At 40.9% G+C, this 27,303-nt stretch overlaps 1 protein-coding gene across 1 annotated transcript; it reads right to left on the bottom strand.

Annotated features, from left to right (window-relative positions):
* Positions 1–179: 179 nt before the first annotated feature.
* dusp23b (dual specificity phosphatase 23b) lies at positions 180–24,830 on the bottom strand. The gene is made up of 3 exons (XM_059981807.1): positions 24,505–24,830; positions 10,872–11,146; positions 180–3,347 (listed from the first exon to the last, which is right to left on the bottom strand). The coding sequence occupies exons 2-3, from the start codon at positions 11,136–11,138 to the stop codon at positions 3,162–3,164; spliced, it is 453 nt and encodes a 150-aa protein (XP_059837790.1). The 5' UTR covers positions 11,139–11,146; positions 24,505–24,830; the 3' UTR covers positions 180–3,161.
* Positions 24,831–27,303: the final 2,473 nt, after the last annotated feature.

The raw sequence follows: 27,303 nt of genomic DNA, 5'->3' as shown, positions 1-27,303 counted from the left end.
ATCAGTTGTCAGTTTTGCTTGTATGTAGTTTTTCGTATTGCTTTGCCTGCAAGAAGATGAATCTGAATGTAGATTTTGATTGCATACACATACATTGGTAATAAATTGACTTGAACTTGAGAAAAGTGGATGAGTTAGGTGAGATAAACTGCAACTATATAAATAAAAATGGAAAAATGCTGCGAGAGCAACCACTCAATTTAATCTTCAAACAAATAAGAGTCCAACATATCAATTCAAACCTGACAGAACCATGAGAACCATTCTGAAGAGCACTAATAACCGAGCACTGGTGATACAACCGTAATTCATAGTAACCAGGGGGAAACATAATTCCCCACAAAGATTTCATGATCTCTGTGCTGAGAACTTCTATTCTTTGGCATATCCTCAAAATGTGTAAGCAGCTGTTGATTAAGAATTTTCCAACCGGAATTTTACATTTAATTTTAATTGACATTTTACTAGAGCAGGCTACCAGGTGAGTGGTGGAAGCAGATACGATTGTAGTTGCTAAAGAGGCTGTTGCACAGACATGTGAATATGCAAGGAATGATGGAATATATATTACGTGCAGACAAAAGAGATTTAGTTTAATTTGGCAGTGAATTCAATGCAAGCATCATAAGCCAAAGGGGTCTGTTCCTGTGCTGTACTGTGTTTCACATTTAGTCACCAACGATACTGGGCTTAAGTTGCATGAGATATAATTACTGACTGTGGACATTTAAAAAAAAATTAACAGATGGCGGGCCTGCCTAAGAGCAGGGCCTCACTAGCAATCAAATCTGTTTTATGAATGCAACAGACTTTGCACGAAGACACCCCCTTTATTCAGTGTGGTGGGAGACAGGCTCCAAAGGAATAATATACCTGTAACCATGTTGTAACAAATAGCTATGACATAATCACAGCTAATATTTCATGTAGATGATATTCCATCAATGCTATATTTTTAGAGGCAATTATTAGTTAATAAAATCCAAGTGAGCTTGCACTGAATACATCGCTTTAAAATACAGTACCTATGAAAAGTATTTACCCCCCCCCCCCCACAAAAGAAGTTTTCATGTTATTGTTTTACAACATTGAGTCACAGTAAATTTAATTGGGCTTTTTTCGACACTAATCAACAGAAAAATACCCTTGTGGCAAAGTGAAAACAAATTGGTCTCAATTTAGTACAATTATTAAACACAAAATAATTACATAATTACTCACCCCCTTCAAGTCAGTATTTAGGAGATGCACCTTTGACAGCAATCACAGCCGTGAGTATTTGTGGATAGGTCTCTATCAGCTTTGCACACCTGGATATTGCAATTTTTCCCCGTTCTTCTTTAAGAAATGGCTCAAGGTCTGTCAGATTGCATGGGTCCATTGAGTAAAGAGCCCTTTTCAAGTCCAGCCAAAATTCTCAATTGGATTGAAGTCTGGACTCTGACATGGCCAACCCAGGACATTAATTTTGTTGCTTTTAAATCATTCCCATGTAGCTTTGTCTTTATGCTTGGGGTCATTGTCTTGCTGGAACACAAATTTGCTCCCAAATTGCAGTTCCCTTGCATACTATCTCAGGTTTTCCCTGTATTTTGCTGCAATCATTTCACCCTCTACCTTCACAAGCCTTCCAGGGAATGCTGCACAGAAGCACCCTCACAGCATGATGCAGTTACCACCGTGCTTCACAGTAGGTGTGGTGTAGTTTTCATGATGTAGTCTAATGGTCAAAAAGCTCTATTTTGGTTTCATCAGACCATAGAACCTTCTTCCTGCTGACTTCAGTCTTCTGTAGGCTTTCTAGCAAACTTTAACTGCGATTTCATGTTTTTTTAAACTCTTTACCACTCTCCCATAAAGCTGCAAGTGGTGAAGCAATTGAGCAACAGTTGTTTTATGTGCAGTCTCTCCCATCTCAGCCACTGAAGTTTGTAACTCCTGCTGTCATTATATGTCTCTTGGTGGCCTCCCTCACTAGTCCCCTTCTTGCACGGTCATTCAGTGTTTGTGGATGGCCTGCTCCAAGTAGATTTACAGCTGGGCCATATTATTTTCATTCCTTGATGATTGATTTATTCCAAGGGATATTCAATGACTTGGAAATTTTCTCATATTTATCTCCTGATTTGTGCTTTTCAATAACATTTCTGCAGAGTTGCTTGGAGTGTTCTGTTGTCTTCATGATGTAGTTTTTGTCAGGATACTGACTCACCAGCAGTTGGAACTTCCAGGTGTATTTTCACTATAATCAATTGAAACACCCTAACTGCACACAGGTGATCTCCATTTAACTAATTATATAACTCTTAAAACCAATTGGCTGCTTGAGTTATGATTTGATGTGTCATATTAAAGTGGGTGAATACTTATGCAATCAATTATTTTGTGTTTTCTATTTGTAATTAATGTGGATCATTTGCTTTCACATTGACACAAAATAATCCCTTTCTGTTGATCAGTATCAAAAAAGCCAAATTAAATCCACTGTGATTCAATGTTGTAAAACAATAAATCATAAAAACTTCTGGGGGGGGGTACTTTTTATACACACTGTATATATTGCAAAGCACCATACTATCAGGGTAGTACTAACACAAAGAGCTTTAATTCAGCACTGGTTGATTGCATGAAGTGATAATGGCAACAGTGGCAATTATTTTATTCTTCTAATTTGTCCTATAGTTCTTCAAGCAGAGAAAAAAAACATTTATTTAAAATGGTCAGATTTCAGCAAAGTATATTTTACTGCCTCTTTGGAAGCAAACTATCTTGGCACATTTAATCATTTTTTTCTGGGCTATAATTATATATTAAAGCATTTACAGTGATTTACTTTACATATTTTGCAACAAATCTTAGCTTCTATGTCGTCAAGTGCAAGGAGACAACAAATAACATTATAGGTCAGGACACATTTCAGCAGTGAGCTTTGTTCTGATGCAACTAGTCAAAGCATCTACTGTAGAACAAAAATAAGTAACATTTACAGAGAAGTTCACAGGAAGTTTATTAAAACAAAACTTGTCACTTGATTTATATAAGTGCATTAGAAATGTCCATTCTTAAAAAGTGCTAGACCAGTTTCTGAGGTTGAAGGTTTCCATATTATAAAATAATGAGTTTGTAAGAGATAAAAATCTTTAGCTGGCAATGAGAAATTCTTATTTTATATGGTGATGAAACTGTATAACCGTTTTCTCTTGTTCACTCGTTTCTATTGAACCGCGGCGAATTCTTCGTATTTCTTCAATTGCATCAACGCCTGTTATTTTCCTACTTTTTACAAGATAACAGGCAAGCATTGTTCCAGTTCTCCCAAAACCATGAAGGCAATGGACTCCAACTCCCTAGAAACAGATGAAATGACTCAGTTAGCTCTGCACTCTCTAGGCTTGACCAGTTAACACAATATGATGAACAAGATACTTCAAAATCATTCATGAAGAAATTACAAGTTTTATTAATGTTTGTATTGTTAGCCTATTCTCAACATTCCAAGAAATATCTTAGAAAGATCAAACGTCAAGTAATACAAAAATTCCAGTAGATGCATATGAACTCTTCAAATCGACATAAAATAAGTGCAGTAAGTCAGTGAACAACTGTTTACGCAGAGTAACCATTGTTGGAGTGGGATGAGGTTAGAGAAGGGAAGGTGAAGCTTTGACTCAAGAGACTTCGACAAGAGGTAGATGTAAGTATCTGTCTTTCATCCTTTTTGCAGTGAGAGTAGAGAGACTATCAGTACGGACAGTGGGGTGCTCCTTTTGTGGGATGTGGATAGACAGGAAGAGCTCCAATATATTTAACAGTCACACCTGCAAGAAGTGAACCAGCTGCAGCTTTGTATAGACCACGTTAGAGATCAGCTTCAGCTCACTCAGGAGATAGAAGGGTAAGACTAGCAGGAACTATAGAGAGGTAGTTACACTCAAGGAGCAAGACTCAGGTACTTGGGTGACTGTCAGGAGAGGGAAAGGGGATAGATAACCAGTGCAGGGTTCTATTGTGGCCATTCCCCTCAATAACAAGTATATTGTTCTAAATACTATGTGTGTGTGGGGGGGGAAGCACCTAGCAGAGGAAAATCACAGCAGTTAACTTTCTGGTTTTGTGATAGATTTTGTGTAGTTTTGTGTAAAAAGGAAGGGAAGGACAGAATCAGGTTTATTATCACTGGCATGTGACGTGAAATTTGTTAACTTAGCAGCAGTTCAATGCAATACATAATATATAAGAAAAATGAAATAATAGATAAGTACATTTTATTCAGTATACTTTATACATATATTGAATAGATTAAAAATAGTGCAAAAAACAGAAATACTGTATATTAAAAAAGTGAGGTACTGTCCAAGGGTTCAATGTCCATTCAGGAGTCAGATGGCAGAGGGGAAGAAGCTGTTCCTGAATCGCTGAGTGTGTGCCTTCAGGCTTCTGTACCTCCTACCTAATGGTAACAGTGAGAAAAGGGTATGTCCTGGGTGCTGGAGGTCCTTAATAATGGATGCTGCCTTTCTGAGACACTGCTTCCAAAAGAAGTCCTGGGGACTTTGCAAGCTAGTGCTCAAGATGGAGCTGACTAAATTTACAACCCTCTGCAGCTTCTTTTGGTCCTGTGCAGTAGCCCCCACATACCAGACTGTGTTGCAGCCTGTCGGAATGCTCTCCACAGTATATCTATAGAGGTTTTTGAGTGTATTTGTTGACATACCAAATCTCTTCAAACTCCTAATGAAATATAGCCACTGTCTTGCCTTCTTTACGACTGAATTGATATGTTGGGACCAGGTTAGATACTCAGAGATCTTGAGCCCCAGGAACTTGAAACTGCTCTCTCCATTTCTGATCCCTCTATGAAGATTGATATGTGTTCCTTCATCTTACCCTTCCGCAATCAGCTCTTTCGTCTTACTGATGTTGAGTGCCAGGTTGTTGCTGTGGCATCATTCCATTAGTTTGCATATCTCACTCCTGTATCTTGTCACCACCTGAGCTTCTACCAAAAATGGCCAAATTTATACCAAATTTATAGATTGAGATTCATTAGTTAGGGGAACAGACAGGAGGTTCTGTGGACAACAATGCCATTCTCAGACAGTATGTTACCTCTTATCTGCCAGGGTCAGGAACATCTTGGATCAAGTCCATAGCTTTCTTAAGGGAGAATGTGAGCAGCCAGAGTTTTGCTGAGGAGGTTACCAGAAAAGGTGATGAACATCACTACGTGGACTTTAGAAAGGTCTTCCAGAAACAGGCTAGTCATGAAGGTTCAGTCGCTTGGCAATCAGGATGAAGTAGCAAATTGGTTTCAACGTTGGTTTAGCAAGAAAAGCCAGAGAGCGATGGTTATCTCTCTGACTTGAGGCCTGGAAATCGTAGTGTGCCAAAGGATCAGGGCTGGACCCCTGTTGTTTGTCTTGAAATATTCATAATAAGCCCATAAGGTATAGGAGCAGTATTGGGCCACTTGGCCCAAAGAATCTGCTCCACCATTTCATCATGGCTGATCCAGTTTTCCTTCCAGCCCCAATATCCTGCCTTCTCCCCATATCCCTTCATGCCCTGACCAATCGAGAATCTATCAAGCTCTGTCTTAAATATACATAAAGACTTGGCCCCCACAGCTGCCTGTGGCAAAGAATTTCACAGATTCACCATTCTCTGGCAAAACTGTCCACTTTAAAAGGATGCAGCTCTACTCTGAGGCTGTGTCCTCAGGTCTTACACTCTCCCTTCATATGTACTATTTTCTATGTTCTATATTTAAGGTGGAGGGTTGTATGGGAGGCAGGGTTTAAGGGTCAGCACAACATTGTGGGCCGAAGGGCCTGTACTGTGCTGTACTATTCTATGTTCTGTAAGAAACATCCTTTCCACTTCCACCTATCAAGGCCTTTCTCCATTTGCTAAGTTTCAATGAGGTCACCTCTCATTCTGCTGAACTTTAGTGAATCCAGGACCAGAGCCATCACTTCATGTAACAAGACATTCAATCCTGGAATCACTTTGTGAACCTCATTTGAAACTTCTCCAGTATTAGCACATCCTTTCTAAGATAAGGGGCCTAAAACTGCTCAAAATACTCCAAGTGAGGCTTCATCAGTGCTTTATAAAGTTTCAACATTATATCTTTGCTTTAAAATTCCAGTCCTCTTGAAATGAATGCTAACATTGCATTTGCTTTCTTTACCATAGACTTAACCTGCAAATTAACCTTTAGGGGATCCTGCACAAGGACTCCCATGACCCTCTCTGCCACAGTGTTTTGTATTTTCTCGTCATTTAGAAATTAGTCATGACAATACACCTCCTGACACTATATTCTATCTGCCATCTCTTTGCCCATTCTCCTAATCTGTCAGTCCCTCTAGCCTACTTCCTCAAAACTACCTGCCCCTCCAGCTATCTTCATATCATCTGCAAACTTTGCAACACAGCCATCAATTCCATCATCCAAATCATTGACATATAATGTAAAAATAATTGGTCCCAACACAGACCCCTGTGGAATACCAGCCAATCTGGAAAAGGAATCCTTTATTCCCATTCTTTATCTTTTGCCAATCAGCCAGTGCTCTATCCATGCTAGTATCTATCCTGTAATAACCTGGGTACTCAATTTGTTTAGCAGCCTCATGTGCAGCACCTTGTCAAATACCTTCTGAAAATCCAAGTACACAACATCTACCAATACTCCTTCGTCTATCCTACTTGTTACTCCTTCAGATTCTTCTGACAGGTGAGATTTTCCCTTGAGGAATCCATGCTGACTATGATCTATTTTATCCTCTTTCTTCAATTTCACTTTGTTTCCCGTGAGGAACATCGTTTATGCAATGGTAAGAACAACATCACAGAAATTTAGATACAGAATACCACAGTACATATACAGTAATATAAAAAACCAGCAGCAGATAATAAACACTAAGAATTAATGCATGTGATTTAAAATACAAATACCGATGACAAAACTGATTGTTTTTACTGTCAAAAGTGCTGGCATACTATATATTCAAAACTGGGTGTTGAGGAGGCAAATGGAGGAAGCCACAAAACTGGATAAGGCTCTTCTGATGCAGATGCGCAGAAACTAACAGTAGCAACCAGATGGCATGAGGGTGTAGTATGTGTGAAGTATATGTGTAATGTCCTGTACTATTTGCTGAGCCTCCTTTATTGTCCATCTCTTATGAATGCTACTGAGTGATTCTTGTTCCTGGCCAATTATTTTACTACTTATTCTGACAATTCTGTTGAGTGGGCTGAGGTCAACAGTGCTCTTTATCATGTACCTCCAAGTACCCTGAGACCTTATCCTTAATAATCGACTCCAACATCTTCCCAACCACTGAGATCAAACTAATTGCTTATGGTTTCCTTCCTTTCTTCCTCTCTCCCTTCTTGAAGAGTGGAGTGACATTTGCAATTTTCCAGTATTCTAGAATCTAGTGATTCTGAAAGATCATTACTAATGCCTCCATCAGCCACCTCTTTCAGAACTCTGGGGTGTACACCATCTGGTCCAGGTGACTCATCTACCTTCAGACATTTCAGTTTCCCAAGCACCTTCTGTCTAGTTATGGTAATTTCACACACTTCATACCCCCTGACACCTGGAACTTACACCACACTGCTAGTGTCTTCCAGAGTGAAGACTGATGATAATGTGGTAAACTGGATCAGAAAATTTGTGGACAACACAAGATCGAAGTTGAACTGAGAAGTGAGGAAGGCTATGAAAACCTGCAGAGGGATCTGGACCAGCTAGAAAATTGGGCTGAAAAATGGCAAATAGAATTTAATATTGATAATAATGAGATATTGCACTTTGGGATGGCAAAGCAAGGTAGAACCTACACAGTGAACAGTAGGGTAATGCGGAACACAGTAGAACAAAAATCTGTGAATAAAGATTCATAATTCCTTTAAAGTGGCATCACAAGAGGTTAGGGGTATAAAAAAAATCTTCTGGCACATTGCCCCTCATAAATCAGAAGTGTTGGTGATGCCACATTTGGAGTATTGTGTGCATTTTTTGTTCACCTACTTAAAGGATGGATATCAGTAAGATTGAAAGAGTACAGAGAACATTTACAAGGATATTGCTGGGATTTGAAGTCCTGAACTATACAGAAAGAATAGATTAGGACTTTATTCCATGGAGCAACGGAGATTGAGGGAGATTTGATAAGGTGCATCGACTGGATAAAAGCAAAGCAGGCTTTTTCCACTGAGATTGGGGAGACTAGAACTAGAGGTCATTGGTTGAGAGTGAAAGGTAAAATATCTAAAGGGAAAGTGAGGGGAAGGTTCTTTACTGAGACTGTGATGCAAGTGTGGAACGAGCTGCCCGCGAAAGTGGTGCACGTAAAGTTTGACTGCAACGTTTAAGAGAACTCTGGAAAAGTACATAGGTGGGAAGATATGGAGGATTATGGCCCAGAGCAAGATCAATGAAATGAGGTAGCATAACAATTCAGCATGGACTAAAGAGGCCAAATGGCCAATTTCTGTGACTCTATGACCATGTATTCACCCACAAGAAGTAAACAGTGAATTTCAATGTGTCTGTATATCAACAGAGTGCAAAAAGGATGAGTGACATATGGTGTTGTTATATAGTCGACTGGGTGAGACCTGCATTTGTTACTACATTCCAACATCTTAAATTAAGAGTATGTTCTTTAGGGTCATTATTATTGCTCATCAGGAGTAACATTTTTAATCTGCAAGTTACTGCAAATTCAGTACACAGCATATCAGACTGACAGACATACTTTATTGATCCCAAGGGAAATTGGGTTTCGTTACATCCGCGCCAACCAAGAATAGTGTAGAAATATAGCAATATAAAACCATAAATAATTAAATAATAATAAGTCAATCATGCCAAGTGGAAATAAGTCCAGGACCAGCCTATTGGCTCAGGGTGTCTGACACTCCGAGGGAGGCTTGTAAAGTTTGATGGCCACAGGCAGAAATGACTTCCTATGACGCTCAGTGTTACATCTCAGTGGAATGAGTCTCTGGCTGAATGTACTCCTGTGCCTAACCAGTACATTATGGAGTGGATGGGAGTCATTGTACAAGATGGCATGCAACTTGGACAGCATCCTCTTTTCAGACACCACTGTCAGAGTCCAGTTCCACCCCCACAACATCACTGGCCTTACAACAGCTTTACAACTGCAAAAGCAAAATCTACTCCAGAAACCACAGTGCCTCATTTAACTTCAAATGCAAAGACAAAGTACCTTGATTAATTGTTTATCAACTGGACTATTCTTAGCCGTTTTACATCTATTCAAAGCAGTTGAGGGACCAAGACACACTTTTCCCTTTATAATCTAGAAGTTTTCATTGTACTATAGAGAACCTGAGGTCTGAAAAATTGCTCCATTTCAGAGAATTTATTTTCACATTTTTGGCAATTATCATTAATGGACTTGTGATGTGTAGAATACAAGTTACACAATTATGTATGAAGTTATGGGAATATGAAGTACTAAATATGAATATGAAATGTAAAGGAGATGAATAACACTATTACCAAGACTAAATTTATATTAAGACAAGACACAAAAATAACATGGAATTTCTATATAAGAAATGACTATTTCTCCCAACTAGTGTTGGGCTGTTATCCTCTATATGATCAAAATCAGAATCAGGTTTATTACCACCGGCATCTGACGTGAAATTTGTTACCTTAGTAGCAGCAGTTCAATGCGATATGTAATATAGAAGAAAAAAATTAAAGTAATAATAAATAAATCTATTACACTGTACATATATTGAATAGATTAAAAATCATGTAAAAACAGAAATACAGTATATTAAAAAAATGCGAAGGTCTTGATCCCACACAGCATGATGCTCAAATTTCTATGTTATTCACCTAATCTATTTCTAAGCTATTACTGAACTATATTTCAATCCTTAAGTGTATTCTTTAGTCTCATAAATCTATAATGGAAAGCTTGGCAGGTCAGACAGCATCGATAGAGAGGAATAAAGAGCCACATTTTCAAAGGATGAAAGGTCTTGTCCAAAATATCAGCTCTTTATTCCTCTCCATTGACACTCCCTGACCTGTTGAGTTCCTCCAGCAATTTTTCTGTCTGTTACTCTGGATTTACACTGTCTGCAAAATCTCGTGTATATTTTAAAAAAAAACTTTCCTTGCTTGCCACCATTTCTTAATACCTTAATCATTTGAACTTGGGGGAATAAATTCATTATTTATTTCTTAGTGGGGGGGACCCCCACCCCACCAAAACTCCAGAATGACAAAAGGATGCATCTTTTTAACCCTATGCATTGCACCATCTTCTCACAACATTCACTTCACTAAGTTTGCTGTCTAGTCATATGAACTGTGTACAGCCCACTGTAGTAGTACTGTACCTTATAACCAGATTGTCAGAGTAATGCAGTACAAAAGGCACCTACTCAAACAACAAATTGTTATATTTAGTAAGATTTCACAGATCTATATTTACAAGTTTTAATTTTGATATATTACTATAAAGAAGCTTAAAAATAATCATAAATATTATTTAAGAAAACAATGCAGATGCTGTGAACAAAATGTGCCAGTAATTTTCCAACAAGTGAGGTGGCATCTGTGGAGAGAAAAAAATTTAATGTTCTTGCTGATGTCTTTTCATCAGGAAGAAGGCTCTTTGATGAAACATTAATTCTGTTTCTCTTCCCAGGGATGCTATGTGTCTTGCAAGATAAATTCACACTCTTTAATAAATGATGATTTAATTATATTTGTTCCATTAAGGTTATCATGTGAACAAATAATCTTAGAAAAAGTAGATTATCCAACTATTTAATATAGAAAGTCAATTAATACTTACTTCACCCTTTGCATTGGCTTCTTCAACAATTGAAAGAAATTTGTTGATTTGTTCAAAAGAAGGCGAACAAAAGTCATAGATCCTTATATGATGAATCTTTATTGCTGGTAAGGTGTCATGATATGGTGGCTTTCTTTCACAAAGTGTAACTAGATGTCGAATGCCATTGTCATACAAATATTGATAATGGGCAGGTAAACGTGGCAAGGCCATTCCTGCTAATTTATTTGGTTCAATCCAGGAAAAGTTGTGTGGAGCAGATGTCATTTTTCCACCTGTTTAAAAAACAATGTTGGATATCAAATATAGTAAATTGCAGTTATGGAATCAAGAACATAGCTCCTAAATGTACATTTCCATACATCAACCAGGTTTAACAAGTTGTTACATTAAAGTTGAACATTTCATCCATAGAAACCAATAAAAAAAAGTAAATTAATAGCACAATGATGCCCCAGTCATCAAATGACAGCAGATAGCTCTACTTGCTTAATCTCAATATAGAGTAATGCTCTACAATAAAGATGTTCATCTAAAAACTTACTTTGTCAAATGATAGCTTGAATCATTATAAACATTTTTGTCCCTGTGTCTGTGTCACCTTTCTGTAAGAACTATCAATTGGTCATAAGAAGAATACATAATGGAAACAGGAAAATTACAGAGAAAACTTCGTTATGTATTCACTGAAGAGAACAAAAATAACCTTACACAAACATTAGTGATCCGAAAATCTAATTAAGTTGAAGAACCAAAGAAAATTAGTATTAGTACGAATATGGAGTTGGATAAATTAATGGCATTGAAAACCAATTAGTTTCCAGGGCCTGATAATTTATGCCCCACAGTAATGGAAGAGGTAGCTGTGGAAATAATGAATCTATTGGCTATCATTTTCCTGAGCTCCACAAATTATGAATTCATCCAAGCACTTTAGATTTGGGTAAGTTTAATTCCTGCTATTTAAAACATAGAGAAAACAGAAACTAGACTGATTAGTCAGCTATCAAGATACAAGTGCTTTAAGTATGACAGAGATACAGGTAAGTTTGTACATTCTCCCCTTGACCGTGTGGGCTTTCTACAGGTGCTCTAGATTCCTCTCACAGTCCAAAGGCATACCAACTGGTCATTGTAAATTGTCTGGTGATTAGGCCAGGGTTAAATCAGGGGTGGCTCGAAGGGCCTATTCCACACTATCTCAATCAATCAATAAAGGAGAGGATGTTGCCTTTTTGATGGAGAAGGACATAACAGTAGTGCTTAGGGATGACAGCTTTGGTGATTGTTCAGTGAGGACATATGGGTAAAAATTTGATACACGGGTAGGCCATTCTAGTGGGTATGTAGCAAAATTGTTCATAGTCATAAGATTATTATAGTCATATGACATAGGGCATCCATCACAGTACAGTCACTTCAGCCCACCATCTTTTTTTGACCTTGTAACCTACCCCATGATCAATCTATCCCTTCAAACACTTAGACACCGTTTTTTTCCCTTTAATCTATGTGCCTATCCAAGAGCATCTAAATGTCACTAATGTATCTGCTTCTTCCATCACCCCTGGTAGTGTGTTCCACTCTGGGGGAAAAACCCTACCTCTAACATCCCCCTATACTTCTTTCACTCACCAACATAGCGTGCTCATAACGTTCAGCAATGTGCAAGAACAGATCTTCAGTCTTTGAAGAGGTAACCTAAGGTGTAGGTAGTGGATGTTGGCTATTTGCACTTTATTGCAATCTTGACTAGGTCCTGGCATGGTAGGTTGGTCTTGAAGATTAGGTCCTATGGAATCCAGGGAGAGCCAATTAGGTGGGTCTAAAACTGGCTTGGAGGTAGAAAGCAGAGAATGGTGGCTGAAGGCCAATGACAAATCGAGTGCCACTAGGGTTTGTATAGAAACCCTTGTTATTCGTTATAGAAACATAGAAGATAGGTGCAGGAGTAGGCCATTTGGCCCTTCAAGCCTGCATTGCCATTCAGTATGATCATGGCTGATCATCCAACTCAGAACCCTGTACCTGCTTTCTTTCCATACCCCCTGATCCCTTTAGCCACAAGGGCCATATCTAACTTCCTCTTAAATATAGCCAATGAACCGGCCTCAACTGTTTCCTGTGGCAGAGAATTCCACAGATTCACCACCATCTGGGTGAAGTTTTTCCTCATCTCTCTTCCTCATCCTCATTTATTTATATAGATGATTTCAGAATCAGAATCAGGTTTATTATCACCAGCACATATGTTGAAATTTGTTAACTTAGCAGCAGCAGTTCAATGCAATACGCAATATAGAAAAAAAGTAAGAATAAGTAAATCAATTACAGTATGTGAATATTGAATAGATTAAAAAATTGTGCAAAAACAAAAATAATATATATTTTAAAAAAGTGAGGTAGTGTTCATGGGTTCAATGTCCATTTAGGAATTGGATGGCAGAGGGAAAGAAGCTGTTCCTGAATTGATGAGTGTGTGCCTTCAGGCTTCTGTATCTCCTACCTGATGGTAACAAGGAGAAAAGGGCACGCCCTGGGTGCTGGGGGTCCTTAATAATGGACGCTGCTTTTCTGAGTCAGTCTGTGAAGATGTCCTGGGTACTTTGTAGGCTAGTACCCAAGATGGAGCCAACTAAATTTACGACCCTCTGCAGCTTCTTTTGCTCCTGTGCAGTAGCCCCCCCTACCAGACGATGATGCCTGTCAGAGAGCTCTCCACGGCACATTTACAGAAGTTTTTGAGTGGTTTTGTTAACACACCAAAAGACTTAGACGCAAATGCACACAGCTTAATCAGCATGATTGTGCAGTAAAGAATACCGACAGTAAAGAATAAAGATGAAACGGCAATCTTAAACAGTAATGGAAGTGGACCAAAGTGTAGCAAATGGATTTCAATACAATAAGTGTGAACTTACTGCCTTTTGGAAAGTCAAACTAGTGTAGGACTTGTATAGAACATGGAATGGTACTGAAAAGTGTACTGGAGCAAAAGGACCTGTTGTAGGTCTACAACAGCTTGGCTCACTGAAAACAGTGTGACAGGTTAATAAAAACACCATTTAGCATTCTCCCTCATCAGTCAGTGCATTGAGCACAGGAGCTGGGTCATTATGTTGCAGCTGTACAAGTCATTGGTGAGTACCATATAAAGTTTTGGTTGCCCTATTATAGAAAAGGCATGTTTAAACTGGAAAAAGTGTAGAGGTTTGCAAGGATGTTGTCAGGAGATGGCCAGAGCTTCATGGAACAGACCTGTTCTTTATTTATTGGACTACAGGAGAATGGCAAAATTATGAGGGATATAGATAAGGTGGAAGGTTTAAGAGTTTTCTCCCCAAGGGTAATAGAATCCAAAACTAGGGGGCCTAGGTTTTGGGGCAGAAAGGGGAGTTAGGGGTCAGGTTTGGATTTAGGGTCTAGGACTTGGAGGAATTACAGGCCAGACCAGAGTCTAGGTCTCCTCTCTGTGTTCAAAGGCTAGTGACGTGGACACGTGAGGAAGGACATCTGTAGTCAAATGTCAGGCCAGCAGACCAGCGAGGACAAGGACTGGTGAATGCACAGGTCAGTGAGCTGTCGGCAAGTTCCAGGATTGGAGTTCAATATTGGCAGGAGGCTCAACGGCCAACGACACCCTAGGTATGTTAGTAGCAAGACCAGATTCTCAGCTAAGTGCTTAGCATCATATCATCTGCAAATCCAGAATTCGCAATCCTCGCCTGTCGTCATCGACGAGTCTTGGGGCGCATACGAAGGATCAAAACCTGAAGATCAATTAGACGTTTGGAAATCGAGGCCCAATAACTGAAGCCTGGGTTTGCTCCTCTAGGGACTGAAGGCCCAGTGACTCTCTTGTCCTTGGGTTAGAGGTCTCTGTGTGTAGGTGTATGGGAGGGAGATAAGGGGTTTGTTTTGCTCTTATTGTTTTATCGCCGTTGTTTTTGTTGTTCTGCTGTTGTTGCTTGTGTATTCTATGGACATGGCGGATATGCTAAGTTGGTGACACAATGTGTAGTGACTGCCTAGCACAATCTTTGATTGCGTTGGCCGTTTATGCAAATAACACATATCACTGTATGTTTCAAAGATCAATAAATCAATCTGATTCTTATCACACTAGAGGATCATTCAGTAGTTTAATAACAGCAGGATAAAAACTGTCCTCATGCTTTCAGGCTTTTGTTATCAACTTCCTGATGGCAGAGGAGAGAACAGAGAACGTCTCCGGTAGGTGGGGTTGATTTACTGAGGCAGCCAGCAGGGTAGATAGTGTCCATGGGGGTGGGGAGGCTAGTTTCTATGATGTGCTGGGCTGTGTCCAGAACTCTCTGCAGTTTCCTGTGGTGTCGGGACAAGCACTGCTGTTTCAAGCTGTGATGCATCTGGATAGGACGCTTTCTATAATGCATCGACAAAAATTGATGAGGGTCATAGGAGACATGCTAAATGTCTTTAGCCTTTTAAAAACTATAGGCACTGCTGCACTTTCTTGGCGGTGGCATCTAACTGGTTGCACTAGAACAGGCTAGTGGTGATGTCCTCTCCTTGGAACTCGAAGCTGTCAAGGTTACACCAGTGATGTAAACAAGAGTGTGCTTTTTCCTTCCCCCCCCCCCCACCCCACTCTTCCTAAATGACTAGCTCTTCCGTTTGCTGACTCTGAAGGATAGATTTTTGTCATGCCAACATGCCACTAAGCTTACTATCCTTTCTTGTACTTGGACCCCAACTGATGAAGGCCGGTAGGCCATACACCACCTCTCCCACTCAGCTACTCATGCTACTACTTTCACGGAGATATGGATATGCACCCTAAGATACTTCTGCTCAAAGCTCCAAAAGGTCCTGCCTTTATTGTACACTTTCCTCTTGATTTGTCCTCCCAAAATGCAACACCTTATACTTGTCCAAATCCTACTCCATTTGCAATTTCTCTGCCCACATTTGCAACTTGTCTACATCCTGCAGAATACTTTGACAAGCTTCAGTACTATCCACAAGGCTAGTAAATTTTGTGCATTAATAATCATCCCATCTATATATTTATCCAACTTATTTAAATTTATTACAAACAATATAGGTCCCAACATCAATCCTAGCAGAACATCACTAGTCACAGACATCCAGTCCCAATTATACTCAGACACCGCAAAGCGCTGATTGGTTACAACACAGTTATTCAATACTTTATTGAAATTTTTAAAAAATGGCAAAAAATCATTCTAAACAACTTAAAACATTGAGAGCAGCTGTCATTACAATAAACATCCAATCAGCCAATGAGAGAGCATTACATACGCTCTGAGCCACTCACAGTCAATCATGTAAAAATTCACCCTCTGCCTCCCCGTGTGGAAATATTCTTGCTCCCTCGCCAATTTATTCTATTTTTGTTTTATCCGTGATGTCTGGAAAACTGCCTGAAACTTCCAGTGAGAGTAGTACATCTAAGATATCTACGAAAAGCATTAGCATGGATGTGAAACTGCAAGTGATACGGTGTTTGGAAGCTGGTGAGAGTCAGGTTGGTGTTGGTGCCTCTTTGAAGTTGACTACATTGACAATCAGAGCAATTATAAAAAGTGCAGATAAGATAAAAGCTTCTGCAACGATGACCTCAAAGTTATCATCAATGAAGGTGACTCATTCAAGGAGCCATTTGCTTGAAAAAATGGAAAATAAAATAAATATTAGAGTGGATGACCAAACATTCAGAAGCATGCTCCAATGCCAGATGATACCAATGGAAAAGACAAGAAGCACCTTCAATGATATTCAACAAGATGATACATCAGTATATTCACAGCCACAATTTGGTTTCATGGATATAAGCAGCGCACTAACCTCCATAGCATACTTATCTCTGGTGAGGTGGCTAATGCAGACAGCAAGGCAACCCAGGAAATACTAGCAAGAAACCTCAGCATTAGAATCACCACAATCACATAAATCATGGACCAGTTCATCGATAATGACCCTGATTGGGAGCGAAGCAATAAAGCAAAGAGAGGATGTCCTGACACTGAGAACTGCTTCACGACAGGAAACGTAAGAAAAGGCAGTCAAATCTCAATGCCTACTTGAAGAAGAAGCCAAAGTTAGAGGACCACCCACAGCTTGGTCCCTTCTCAAAGATGCAACCAGCATCCACTTCCCTCTGCTACTACTGCCATGTGTTGCTGCTCCACTGATGTACAGGTTAGGCCCACATGTGTGTTTGTTACTCCATGAATTACTGTGTATACATAAGATACATATCTCTGGTTTGATTTTTTTTTAAAATCGGTGGCACCTGTTAGTCTCGCTGAACGGTGTTCAGGGTGCAGGCCTGGGCAAGGTTGTACGGAAGACCCCCAGTGGCCCATGCAGCGATTCTCCTCTCTACGGCACCGATGGTCTCCAAGGGAAGGGGAAGGGCCGATCCAGCTTGGCACCAGTGTCAATGCAGGAGTTGCCAGAACGAGGTTGAAGACAATGTCAGACTGCCTTAGGGACTCCAGCTCCAGATTTGTCCTCAGGGTTTACTCCTGAATCCTTTCCCATGAGGGGGTATGGCCGCAAGGCAGCGGAGGTTTAAAATCAGAGTTTTCCCTCTCTTAGATGGACTGCCTTCCCGGGTTGACGAGTTCCATCTAACCGATTCTACACATGAACATTTAATCGTAATGTTATAATGACCCCACAGAGTGCTGATTTACATGGCGTTCCACCTCCGAGGAATGCATTCTTAGAGTTACGCGGGGCCTGAGTGTACTGCACTGGCCCACTATTTATATGAAAATAAAGTGGAGACTATTTCTCTTAGTGTCAATCACAACTACCTGGAAGTGATAAATGTAAGGCAACTGACTGGTCAAATAAAACTTTGTAATTTTCCCAGACATTGTGTCCTTTTTGCTGATATGCTTTCTAAAGAGGAAGCTTTTAGCTCTAGCAAGCACGGGTACTGGCTCTGATACATTAATGTTCGAAAGCTGACTCTTATTTCTATGGACCTTCATGGCTGTCTCTAGAATTAGGAACACTTCATGGATTGCAACAAATAACTTTCCCAACTTTTAGAAATATTTGTTAGGATCATGATAACTCAAGTCACCCCAACACAGGAACTCAGTAGCTTGCATCTGGGGAGCAGTTATCCTATAGATCCTATATCCTAGATAACTGCTCCCCAGTTTCTATATATAATCCTGAGAAGATAAATTAAAGATCAAAAGGTACTGTTTTCAACCTTGTAGAAAACATGCTAATAAATGACTCATCTTGCTTGCAGGTATTTTGCTTGCTTATTAGTTCAAGCACCAAGATCAGGGTTTGTGCTTAGAATCTAATACTACCATCAAAATCCATACCAACTTGCAGACACCTCCATCACATCACTCTTTATCCAAGTAGGAATTCCCAGCTTTTCCAGTCTATCCACATAAATGTAATCGGTCATCACTAACTCAGACTTCATATGTGGTCCCTGAATTTATACGATGTTCTAGCTCGGTGTTTCGTAGATTTAGCACACTTTCCATTTACTATATTCAATACATCCATTCATAAAATTCAGGTCACAAATGCTCTGGAAATCTGTTGTACCGTCTTCAGCAGATCTGATTAATTAGTTATTCGTTTCATAACTACCTGAAGACATAAATTCTGTATTTTCCAATTAAAACAGGTTATCTGGCCTTTAATCTCATTCCTGGATAAATACTGCTGTGAGAGTATCCTGAAAGTATTTCTGTAATACATGTCGTTTTAATAAGAGACAAATACTTGCTCATATGCCATTACTTGCTAAGTCTTGGAATTTTCTTATTGTAATTGAAAAACCAAGTATAGAAGGAGGTTAAGAGAATACTTAATACGAGGTTAATTAGAGAACTGGAAATAATAAATAAAAAGGAATATGGAATCCTTAGGAAAGGTTCAACAACTAAAGGGAACACTTCCTAGAAAGTAGTTGGTAAAAGGACTAAAGTTCATGTTTTTATCCAAAAGATGGTCAGTACAGTCGGCGCTCCTTATCCATGGGCGATTGGTTCTGAGACGCCCCCCAGATACCGAAAAATGCTGATGCTCAAATTCCTGTCTCAGTACGGTGGACATTAGGATCTGGCACAGCTCCGAATCTGCAGTGTTTTTGATCACAAAATTAATCACGATCACGATTGAAAATAAGGTGAAAGTAATAAAGTAATCGGAAAGAGGTGAAACGCCATCGGTCATTGGAAAAGTGTTAGGCTACAATTGGTCAACGATCAGAACAATCGAGCACGTGAAAGGCCCTGCCCCGATGAAAGCTACAATTATTACTAAGCAACGCAGTGGTTTAATTATTGAAATACCTATACTTCTTAAGTGTGTTATATGCATAGGAAGGTAAAATATGTCCTATATACTAAGAAAATCGTTTGACTAACTGACGCTAAATAATACCGGATGTACCTGTTAAGACTTCAAATCCTACTTAAAGGCGGACTCAGGAATGGAATTCACTCATAACCCAGGGACTGCCTGTACTTTAAAATCATTTCTAGATTACTTATAATACCTAATACAATGTAAATGCTATGTGAATAGTTGTTATACTGTATTGTTTAGGGAATAATGACAAGAAAAAATAGTCTGTACGTGGTCAAACAACGAGTGCTGGAGAGAGAACTTCCAGGTTTCCCCAAACCGCAGTTGGTTGAATCCGTGCATGCGAAATCCGCGGATAAGGAGGGCTGACTGTATTCTCTTTTGGGATGACAGCTTACAATGATGCCTCTGTAGCACACAATTACTTCCATTTGGTAAGCTGCATACTAAGCATGCCCAATATCAGATGCCTGAAACAGCAGACAAAAGGAAGGAGTCAAGGAAACATGTGCAACATCCTCTCTAACCCTTGTGAGTACCTTGCTGTGACCATTCAGAATGGAGGAGCACTCAGGTTGGAACTGCAAACTGTGTGCCTATAGAATGGGAGCAAACATCTCACAAATTACCCACCCATCATGTCAGTATATAGGGACTGGACGTCCATGGTGAAAATAAGGTGGTGGGGGCCAGGGAACTTAAAATCATTGAAAAAATTCAAAGCATGAGAAGTGTCACGAACATAGGTGGGAAGAGATTGAACAAGGGGGGGGGGGGGGATAAGACAGTGTCAAGGTATGCAGAAAGGCCACACTGGGAACACCAGACGCAGTATACCACACCAGCCGACTCACAGGTGAAGTGTCTTATTTTCACCATGGACATCCAGTCCCTATATACCTCCATCCCCCACCGAGATGGTTTCGAAGCTCTTCGCTTTTTTTTGGATTCCAGACCTAACCAATTCCCCTCTACCACCACTCTCCTCTGTCTAGCAGAATTAGTTCTTACTCTCAATAATTTCTCCTTTGGCTCCTCCCACTTCCTCCAAACCAAGAGCGTAGTCATGGGCACCCATATGGGTCCCAGTTATGCCTACCTTTTTGTTGGCTTTGTGGAACAGTCCATGTTCCAAGGCTATACCGGTATCCGTCCCCCTCTTTTCCTTCGCTACATTGACGACTGCATTGGCGCTGCCTCTTGCACGCATGCTGAGCTCGTCGACTTCATTAACTTTACCTCCAACTTTCACCCTGCCTTCAAATTTACCTGCTCTATTTCCCGCACCTCCCTCCCCTTTCTTGATCTTTCTGTCTCCATCTCTGGAGATGGCTTATCTACTGATATCTACTCTAAGCCTACAGACTCTCACAGCTACCTGGACTATTCCTCTTCCCACCCTGTCTCTTGCAAAAATGCTGTCCCCTTCTCACAATTCCTCCGTCTCTGCCGCATCTGCTCTCAGGATGAGGCTTTTCATTCCAGGACGAAGGAGGTATCTTCCTTTTTTAAACAAAGGGGCTTCCCTTCTTTCACCATCAACTCTGCTCTCAAACTCATCTCTCCCGTTTCCCGCACATCTGCCCTCACCCCATCCACCCGCCACCCCACTCGGGATAGGGTTCCCCTTGTCCTCATTTACCACCCCACTAGCCTCCAGATCCAACGTATGATTCTCCGTAACTTCTGCCCCCTCCAATGGGATCCCGCTACCAAGCACATCTTTCCCTCCCCCCCCCCCTTTCTGCTTTCCGCAGGGATCGCTCCCTATGCGACTCCCTTGTCCACTCGTCCCCTCCCCATCCCTTCCCACCGATCTCCCTCCTGGCACTTAACCTTGTAAGCGGAACAAGTGCTACACCTGCCCTTACATTTCCTCCCTCACCACCATTCAAGGCCCCAGACTGTCCTTCCAGGTGAGGCGACACTTCACCTGTGAGTCGGCTGGTGTGGTATACTGTGTCCGGTGCTCCTGGTGTGGCTTTTTATATATTGGTGAGTCCCGACGCAGACTGGGAGACCGTTTCGCTGAACACCTACGCTCGGTCTGCCAGAGAAAGCAGGGTCTCCCAGAGGCCACACATTTTAATTCCACGTCCCATTCCCATTCTGATCTGTCTATCCATGGCCTCCTCTACTGTCAAAATGAATCCAGACTCAGGTTGGAGGAACAATACCTTATATACAGGCTGGGTAGCCTACAACCTGAGGGCATGAATATTGACTTCTCTAACTTCCGTTAATGCCCCTCCTCCCCTTCTTAGCCCATCCCTGACATATTTAGTCGTTTGCCTATTCTCCATCTCCCTCTGGTGCTTACCCCCCACCCCCCCTTCTCTCTCCCGAGCCCTCCCATCCCATGATCCTTTCCCTTCTCCAGCTCGGTATCACTTTCACCAGTCACCTTTCCAGCTCTTAGCTTCATCCCAGCCCCTCTGGTCTTCTATCATTTTGCATTTCCCCCTCCCCCCACTACTTTCAAATCTCTTACTATCTTTCCTTTCAGTTAGTCCCGACGAAGGGTCTCGGCCCGAAACGTCGACAGTGTTTCTCCTTATAGATGTTGCCTGGCCTACTGTGTTCCACCAGCATTTTGTGTGTGCTAGTGTGATAAAGAATGCATTTGACACTTGGCATAGAGCACTGACAGATTATGTTAGAACTGTACAAGATGTTAGTGACACCACTGTTGGGAGTTCATGTGCGATTCTGGTCACCCAGAAGGACGTTATTAAGCTAAAAAGGGTGCAGAATATATTCATAAGGATGATACTGGGACCGAAGGGCTTGAGTTATATAGAGGTAATGGGGCCTTTCTTCCCAGTAGTGTAGAAACTGAGGGGTGACATTATAGAATCATATAAAATTGAGGATTGAAAACATGAAAGAACTCCAACATCATCTCAACCACTGAAATTAGGTTAACTTGCCCATAATTTCCCTTCTGCCTCCGCATTTTCTTCAAGAGTGGAGTGACATTTGCAATCTTGCATTTCTCTGGAACCATTCCAGAATTGTGATTCTTGAAAGATTACTACTAATGCATGCATAATCTCTGCAGTTACCTCTGTCAAAACCCTGAAGTGTAATCCATATGGTCCAAGTGACTTATCTACCTTCAGATCTTTCAGCTTCCCAAGTACCATAAATAGTACTACACTTCTGCTCCATAACACTCTTGAATTTCTGAAATACTGCAGGTGTCTTCCACATGAGGCTGCTGAATAAGATAACAGCTCCTGGTATTACAAAACAGATAGTTGGCCCTCCTTATCTACGGATTCAATCAACTGCGGATCGGGAAAACCCGGAAGTTCTCTCTCCACCACTCATTGTTTGAGCATGTACAGACTATTTTTTCTTGTCATTATTCCCTAAGCAATACAGTATAACAAATATTTACATAGTATTATTATAAGTAATCTAGAAATGACTTAAAAGTACAGGCAGTCCCCAGGTTATGAATGAGCTCCACTCCTGAGTCCGTCTTTAAGTCGGATTTGAAGTCTTAACAGGTACATCCGGTATTATTTAGCGTCAGTTAGTCAAACGATTTTCTTAGTATATAGTACATATTTTACCCTTCTATGCATATAAAACACTTAAGAAACATAGGTATTTCAATAATTAAACCACTGTGTTGCTTAGTAATAATTGTACCTTTCAGCGGGGCAGGGCTTTTCACATGCTCCATTAAAATTGTTCTGATCATTGACCGACTATAGCCTAGCGCTTTTCCAATGACCGATGGCGTTTCACCTCTTTTCGATCGTTTTATTACTTCCACTTTATTTTCAATCGTGATCGTGATTAATTTCATGAACAGAAACACTGCGGATTCGGAGCTGCGCTGTCGGGTCCGCATTGAGACAGGTTAAATAAGGGACTTGAGCATCCGCATTTTTTGGTATCCGCGGGGGGTCTTGGAACCAATCCCCCACGGATAAGGAGAGCCGACTGTACTAGCATCGTAAGAAGACTGACATACTGGCCAAGTTTGCAGATGATAAACAATTAGGTGGAGAGGCAGCTAGTGTTGAGGAAACAAAGAGTTTGTAGAAGGAAGTGAACAGATTAGAAGGGGCAAAGTGGCAGCAGAGGGATTACAATGCAAGGATGTGTATGGCCATTTACTTTAGTAGAAGGAATAAAGCTGTAAATTATTTTCTAAATGGGGAGAAAATGTGGAAATCAGAGATGAGACGGGATCCCTATTTGCAGGTTGAGTGGTAGTAAGGAAGGTCAATGCAATGTTAGTATTCATTTCAAGAGGACTAGAATATAAAAGTAATACTACAATGCTAAGGTTTAATAAGGCATTGGTGAATCCTCATTTGGAGTATTGTGAGCAGTTTTAGGCCCCATATCTAAGAAAGGAGGTACTAGCATTGGAGAGAGCCCAGAGATTTACCAGAATGATCCAGAGAACACAGAAATGTATGAGGAGCGTTTGATTCTCTGGGTCTGTACTCGCTGGAGTTCGGGGGAGGCTAATCTCATTGAAATTCTACATTGAATGGACGTGGTGCGGGGAGTCTAGAACCAGATGGACACAGTGTCAGATTAAAGAGACGTCCATTTAGCACAGAGATGAAGAATTTTTTTTTAGCCAGAAGTGGTGAATCTGTGAAATTGAATGCCGCATTTATCATAGAGTATATTTAATGCGGAGCTTGATAGGTTTTTGATTATTCAGGGCGTCAAAGGTTACAGGGAGAAGACAAAAAAAAAATCATGCAAGATTGAATGAGGAGCAGAGTCGATTGCCCGAACGACCCAAGTCCGCTCCTATGTCTTATGGTCAAAATTGCAGTTAAGTCAGATGTCGTGATTTGTTGGTGCTGTGACCAATTCTGACAAATTCCAGGGTCTAATATTAGCAGAAGGCGCCTAATATTTTCGAACGATAGCATTTTTACTAAGTTTATAGGGTATCGAGAAAGCCAACCTTATCACATCAAATGCATTCCTTAACACGTGACCAGAAAGGAACAAAGTTTTGCTCCCATTGATGGCAAACTTGATGCTAAATTTAGGTATTACGCAAGAAAATAGTAACATTTCTTTTCCTAAACAGCATTTAACAAAACGAAAGACGCAAGGAAAAATATGCAGCACGGACACCTCAATCTGCTCCAAAAAGACGTGTGCGGATGGGAAAATGAATTCAAAATGGTACCAATAACATGGATTTAAAACTTAAGAGGGAACAATGAACATCGGCGTTCGATTTCAATATTATAACTTTATCACGCAACGACTAAATGCTTACCTTGCAAAATACCGGAGAAGATAAATTAAGTAGGAGGAAATGCTGGCACCGATCAGAGAGACCGAACTTCCAACGTTGATTGACAGTCAAGCGGCTTGGTATAACAACCAATCACAGGAGCGTCAGGGCAAGCTCCACTACCAAGAGATTGCCAAGGTCAACAGGATAGGCACATGCACTGCAACACGGACTTCTCTTTGCGATTTATCCAAAGACGTGAATTCAGACCGTGGAAAGATTTTGAGCTTTCTCTGAATTTTCAACGATGTATCTGTTTCGGTGCTGCCACAGGAAGCACTGCTAGCCTGAGAGTGCTTGGCAGGAAAAGGAAATGGGGGGAGGTGGAGATTCCAGGAAGTGACGAAAAGGAGGGCGGGACCGGGACATGATATTGGGTAACAGTTGTATGGAGGAAGGCGAATGGCAGGTTTCCGGGAAAAGGAAAAAAATAAGCGGTACATTGAGAATTATAGTGGCTTACCCTCCAGTGATGAAAACAGTTGACAGGATTTAAATTTTCAAGTCACGGAGAGAGTCACAGAAAGCTACAGCACAGAAACAGGCCCTTCGGCCCATCCAGTCCATGCTGAACCACTTAAACTGGCTTTACCCATCAACCTGCACCCGGACCACAGCCGTCCATCTCTCCCATCCGTACCAACCAAACTTCTCAAACATTGAAATCGAAATGGCATCCACCACTTGCTCAGGCAGCTCGTTCCACACTGTAGATTCCAGGATAATTCCTGTTACTCGACATTCAACAAAAGTTTAAATCTGTTTTATTTACTTATTTACCTATTTGGCAATAAAACATGGAGTATGGCCTTCTAACCCTTTGAGCCACACTGCCTCTGCAACCCTCGACAATCCTGAAAAAGCCGATCGTCATCATGGGACAATTTACAATGACCAATTAACCCACCCGGTACGTCTTTGGACAGTGGGAGGAAACCAGAGAACCCGGGGGAAACCCATGCATTCCATGGCGAGGATGGACGGAGACCCCTTACAGATGACACTGGAATTGAACTCTGACACCCCGAGCTGTAATAGTGACGCACTAACCGCTATGTTACCATGGCAACCGTTACTCTATCCCACTAATTGGTGAACGATGAAGTCACTTTTTATTGTCATTTCGACCATAACTGCTGGTACAGTACACAGTAAAAACTAGACGTTTTTCAGGACCATGGTATTACATGTCACAGTACAAAAACTGGACTGAACCATGTAAAAAAAATCACTAGACCTACAAAGTGCACAAAACAGTGCAAGCATTATAATAAATAATAAACAAGACAATAGGACAGTAAAGTGTCAGTCCAGGCTCTGGGTATTGAGGAGTCTGATAGCTTGGGGGAAGGAACTGTTTCATAGTCTGGTCGTGAGAGCCCGAATGCTTCGGTGCCTTTCCCCAGACGACAGGAGGGAGAAGAGTTTGTATGAGGGGTGCATGGGGTCCTTCATAATGCTGTTTGCTTTGCGGATGCAGCATGTAGTGTAGATGTCCGTGATGGCAGGAAGAGAGACCCGGATGATCTTCTCAGCTGACCTCACTATCCACTGTAGGGTCTTGCAATCCGAGATGGTGCATTTTCCTTACCAGGCAGTGATGCAGCTGCTCAGGATGCTCTCAATACAACCCCTGTAGAATATGATGAGGATGGGGGGTGGGAAATTGACTTTCCTCAGCCTTTAAAACCTTAGGAAGAGTTGCAGGTATTGCTGAGTTTTGAATAAGGGCGTAAGAATGGGAGCAGAATTAGGCCATTTGGCCCATCGAGTCAGCTCCGCCTTTTCATCAAGGTTGATCCATTTTCCTACCAGTCCCCTACCTTCTCGCCATAACTCTTCATGCTCTCACTAGTCAAGAATCTATCAATCTCTACCATAAATAGACCTAAGGCCTTGGCCTCCACAGCCACCTGTGGCAACAAATTCCAGATTCACTCACCTCTTTGGCTAAGGAAATTTCTTCATTGCCATTATGTCCCTCTATTGGCTGTCCTCTAGTCTTCAGATTCCCCCAACATAGGAAGCATCCTCTCCACATCGACTCTGTCTTGGCCTTTCAATTTTTGATAGGTTTCAAAGAGCTTAACCCTCATTCTTCTGACTCTAGTGACAACAGCCCCAGAGCCATCAAACAATCCTCATATGATATGCCTTTCAATCCTGGAATCATTTTCATGAACTTCCTTTGATCATGCTCCAATATCAGAACATCCTTTCCTAGATGTAGGGTCCAAAACTGCTGAAGTACTGCAAGTGGGATCTCACCAGTGCCTTATAAAGCCTCAACATTACATCTTTATTTTTATACTCTGGTCCTCTTGAAATAAATGCTAACATTACATTTGCCTTGCTCATCATAGCTTTAATCTGCAAAGTAGACTTAGGGAATCCTGCACAAGGATTCCCAAGTCCCTTTGCTCCTCAGACTTCTGAAATTGCTCTCCATTTAGAAGATAGTCTATACATTTATTTCTTCTACCAAAGTGCATGACCATAAACTTCCTGACTTTGTATTCCATCTACCACTTATTTGCCTACTCTCCAAATCTGACTAAGTCCTTCTGCAGCCTCTGCTTTGTCAATGCTACCTGCCCTTCCACCCATCTTTGTATTGTCCACACACTTTCATATAGATTTACACCACAGAAACAGGTTATTTGGCCCCTGTGGGTATATGTTTTTACAACAGCACCATCTTTGCTTGTACTCCATTTCATCCAAACATCATAGACATCAAAAGTACGGGAAACTATACAGTATACCTGGGTGCACTTTATG

Source organism: Hypanus sabinus, chromosome 10 (assembly GCF_030144855.1).
Source record: "Hypanus sabinus isolate sHypSab1 chromosome 10, sHypSab1.hap1, whole genome shotgun sequence".
Classification (NCBI taxonomy): domain Eukaryota; kingdom Metazoa; phylum Chordata; class Chondrichthyes; order Myliobatiformes; family Dasyatidae; genus Hypanus; species Hypanus sabinus.
This window is presented reverse-complemented; position numbering and strand designations above follow the sequence as displayed.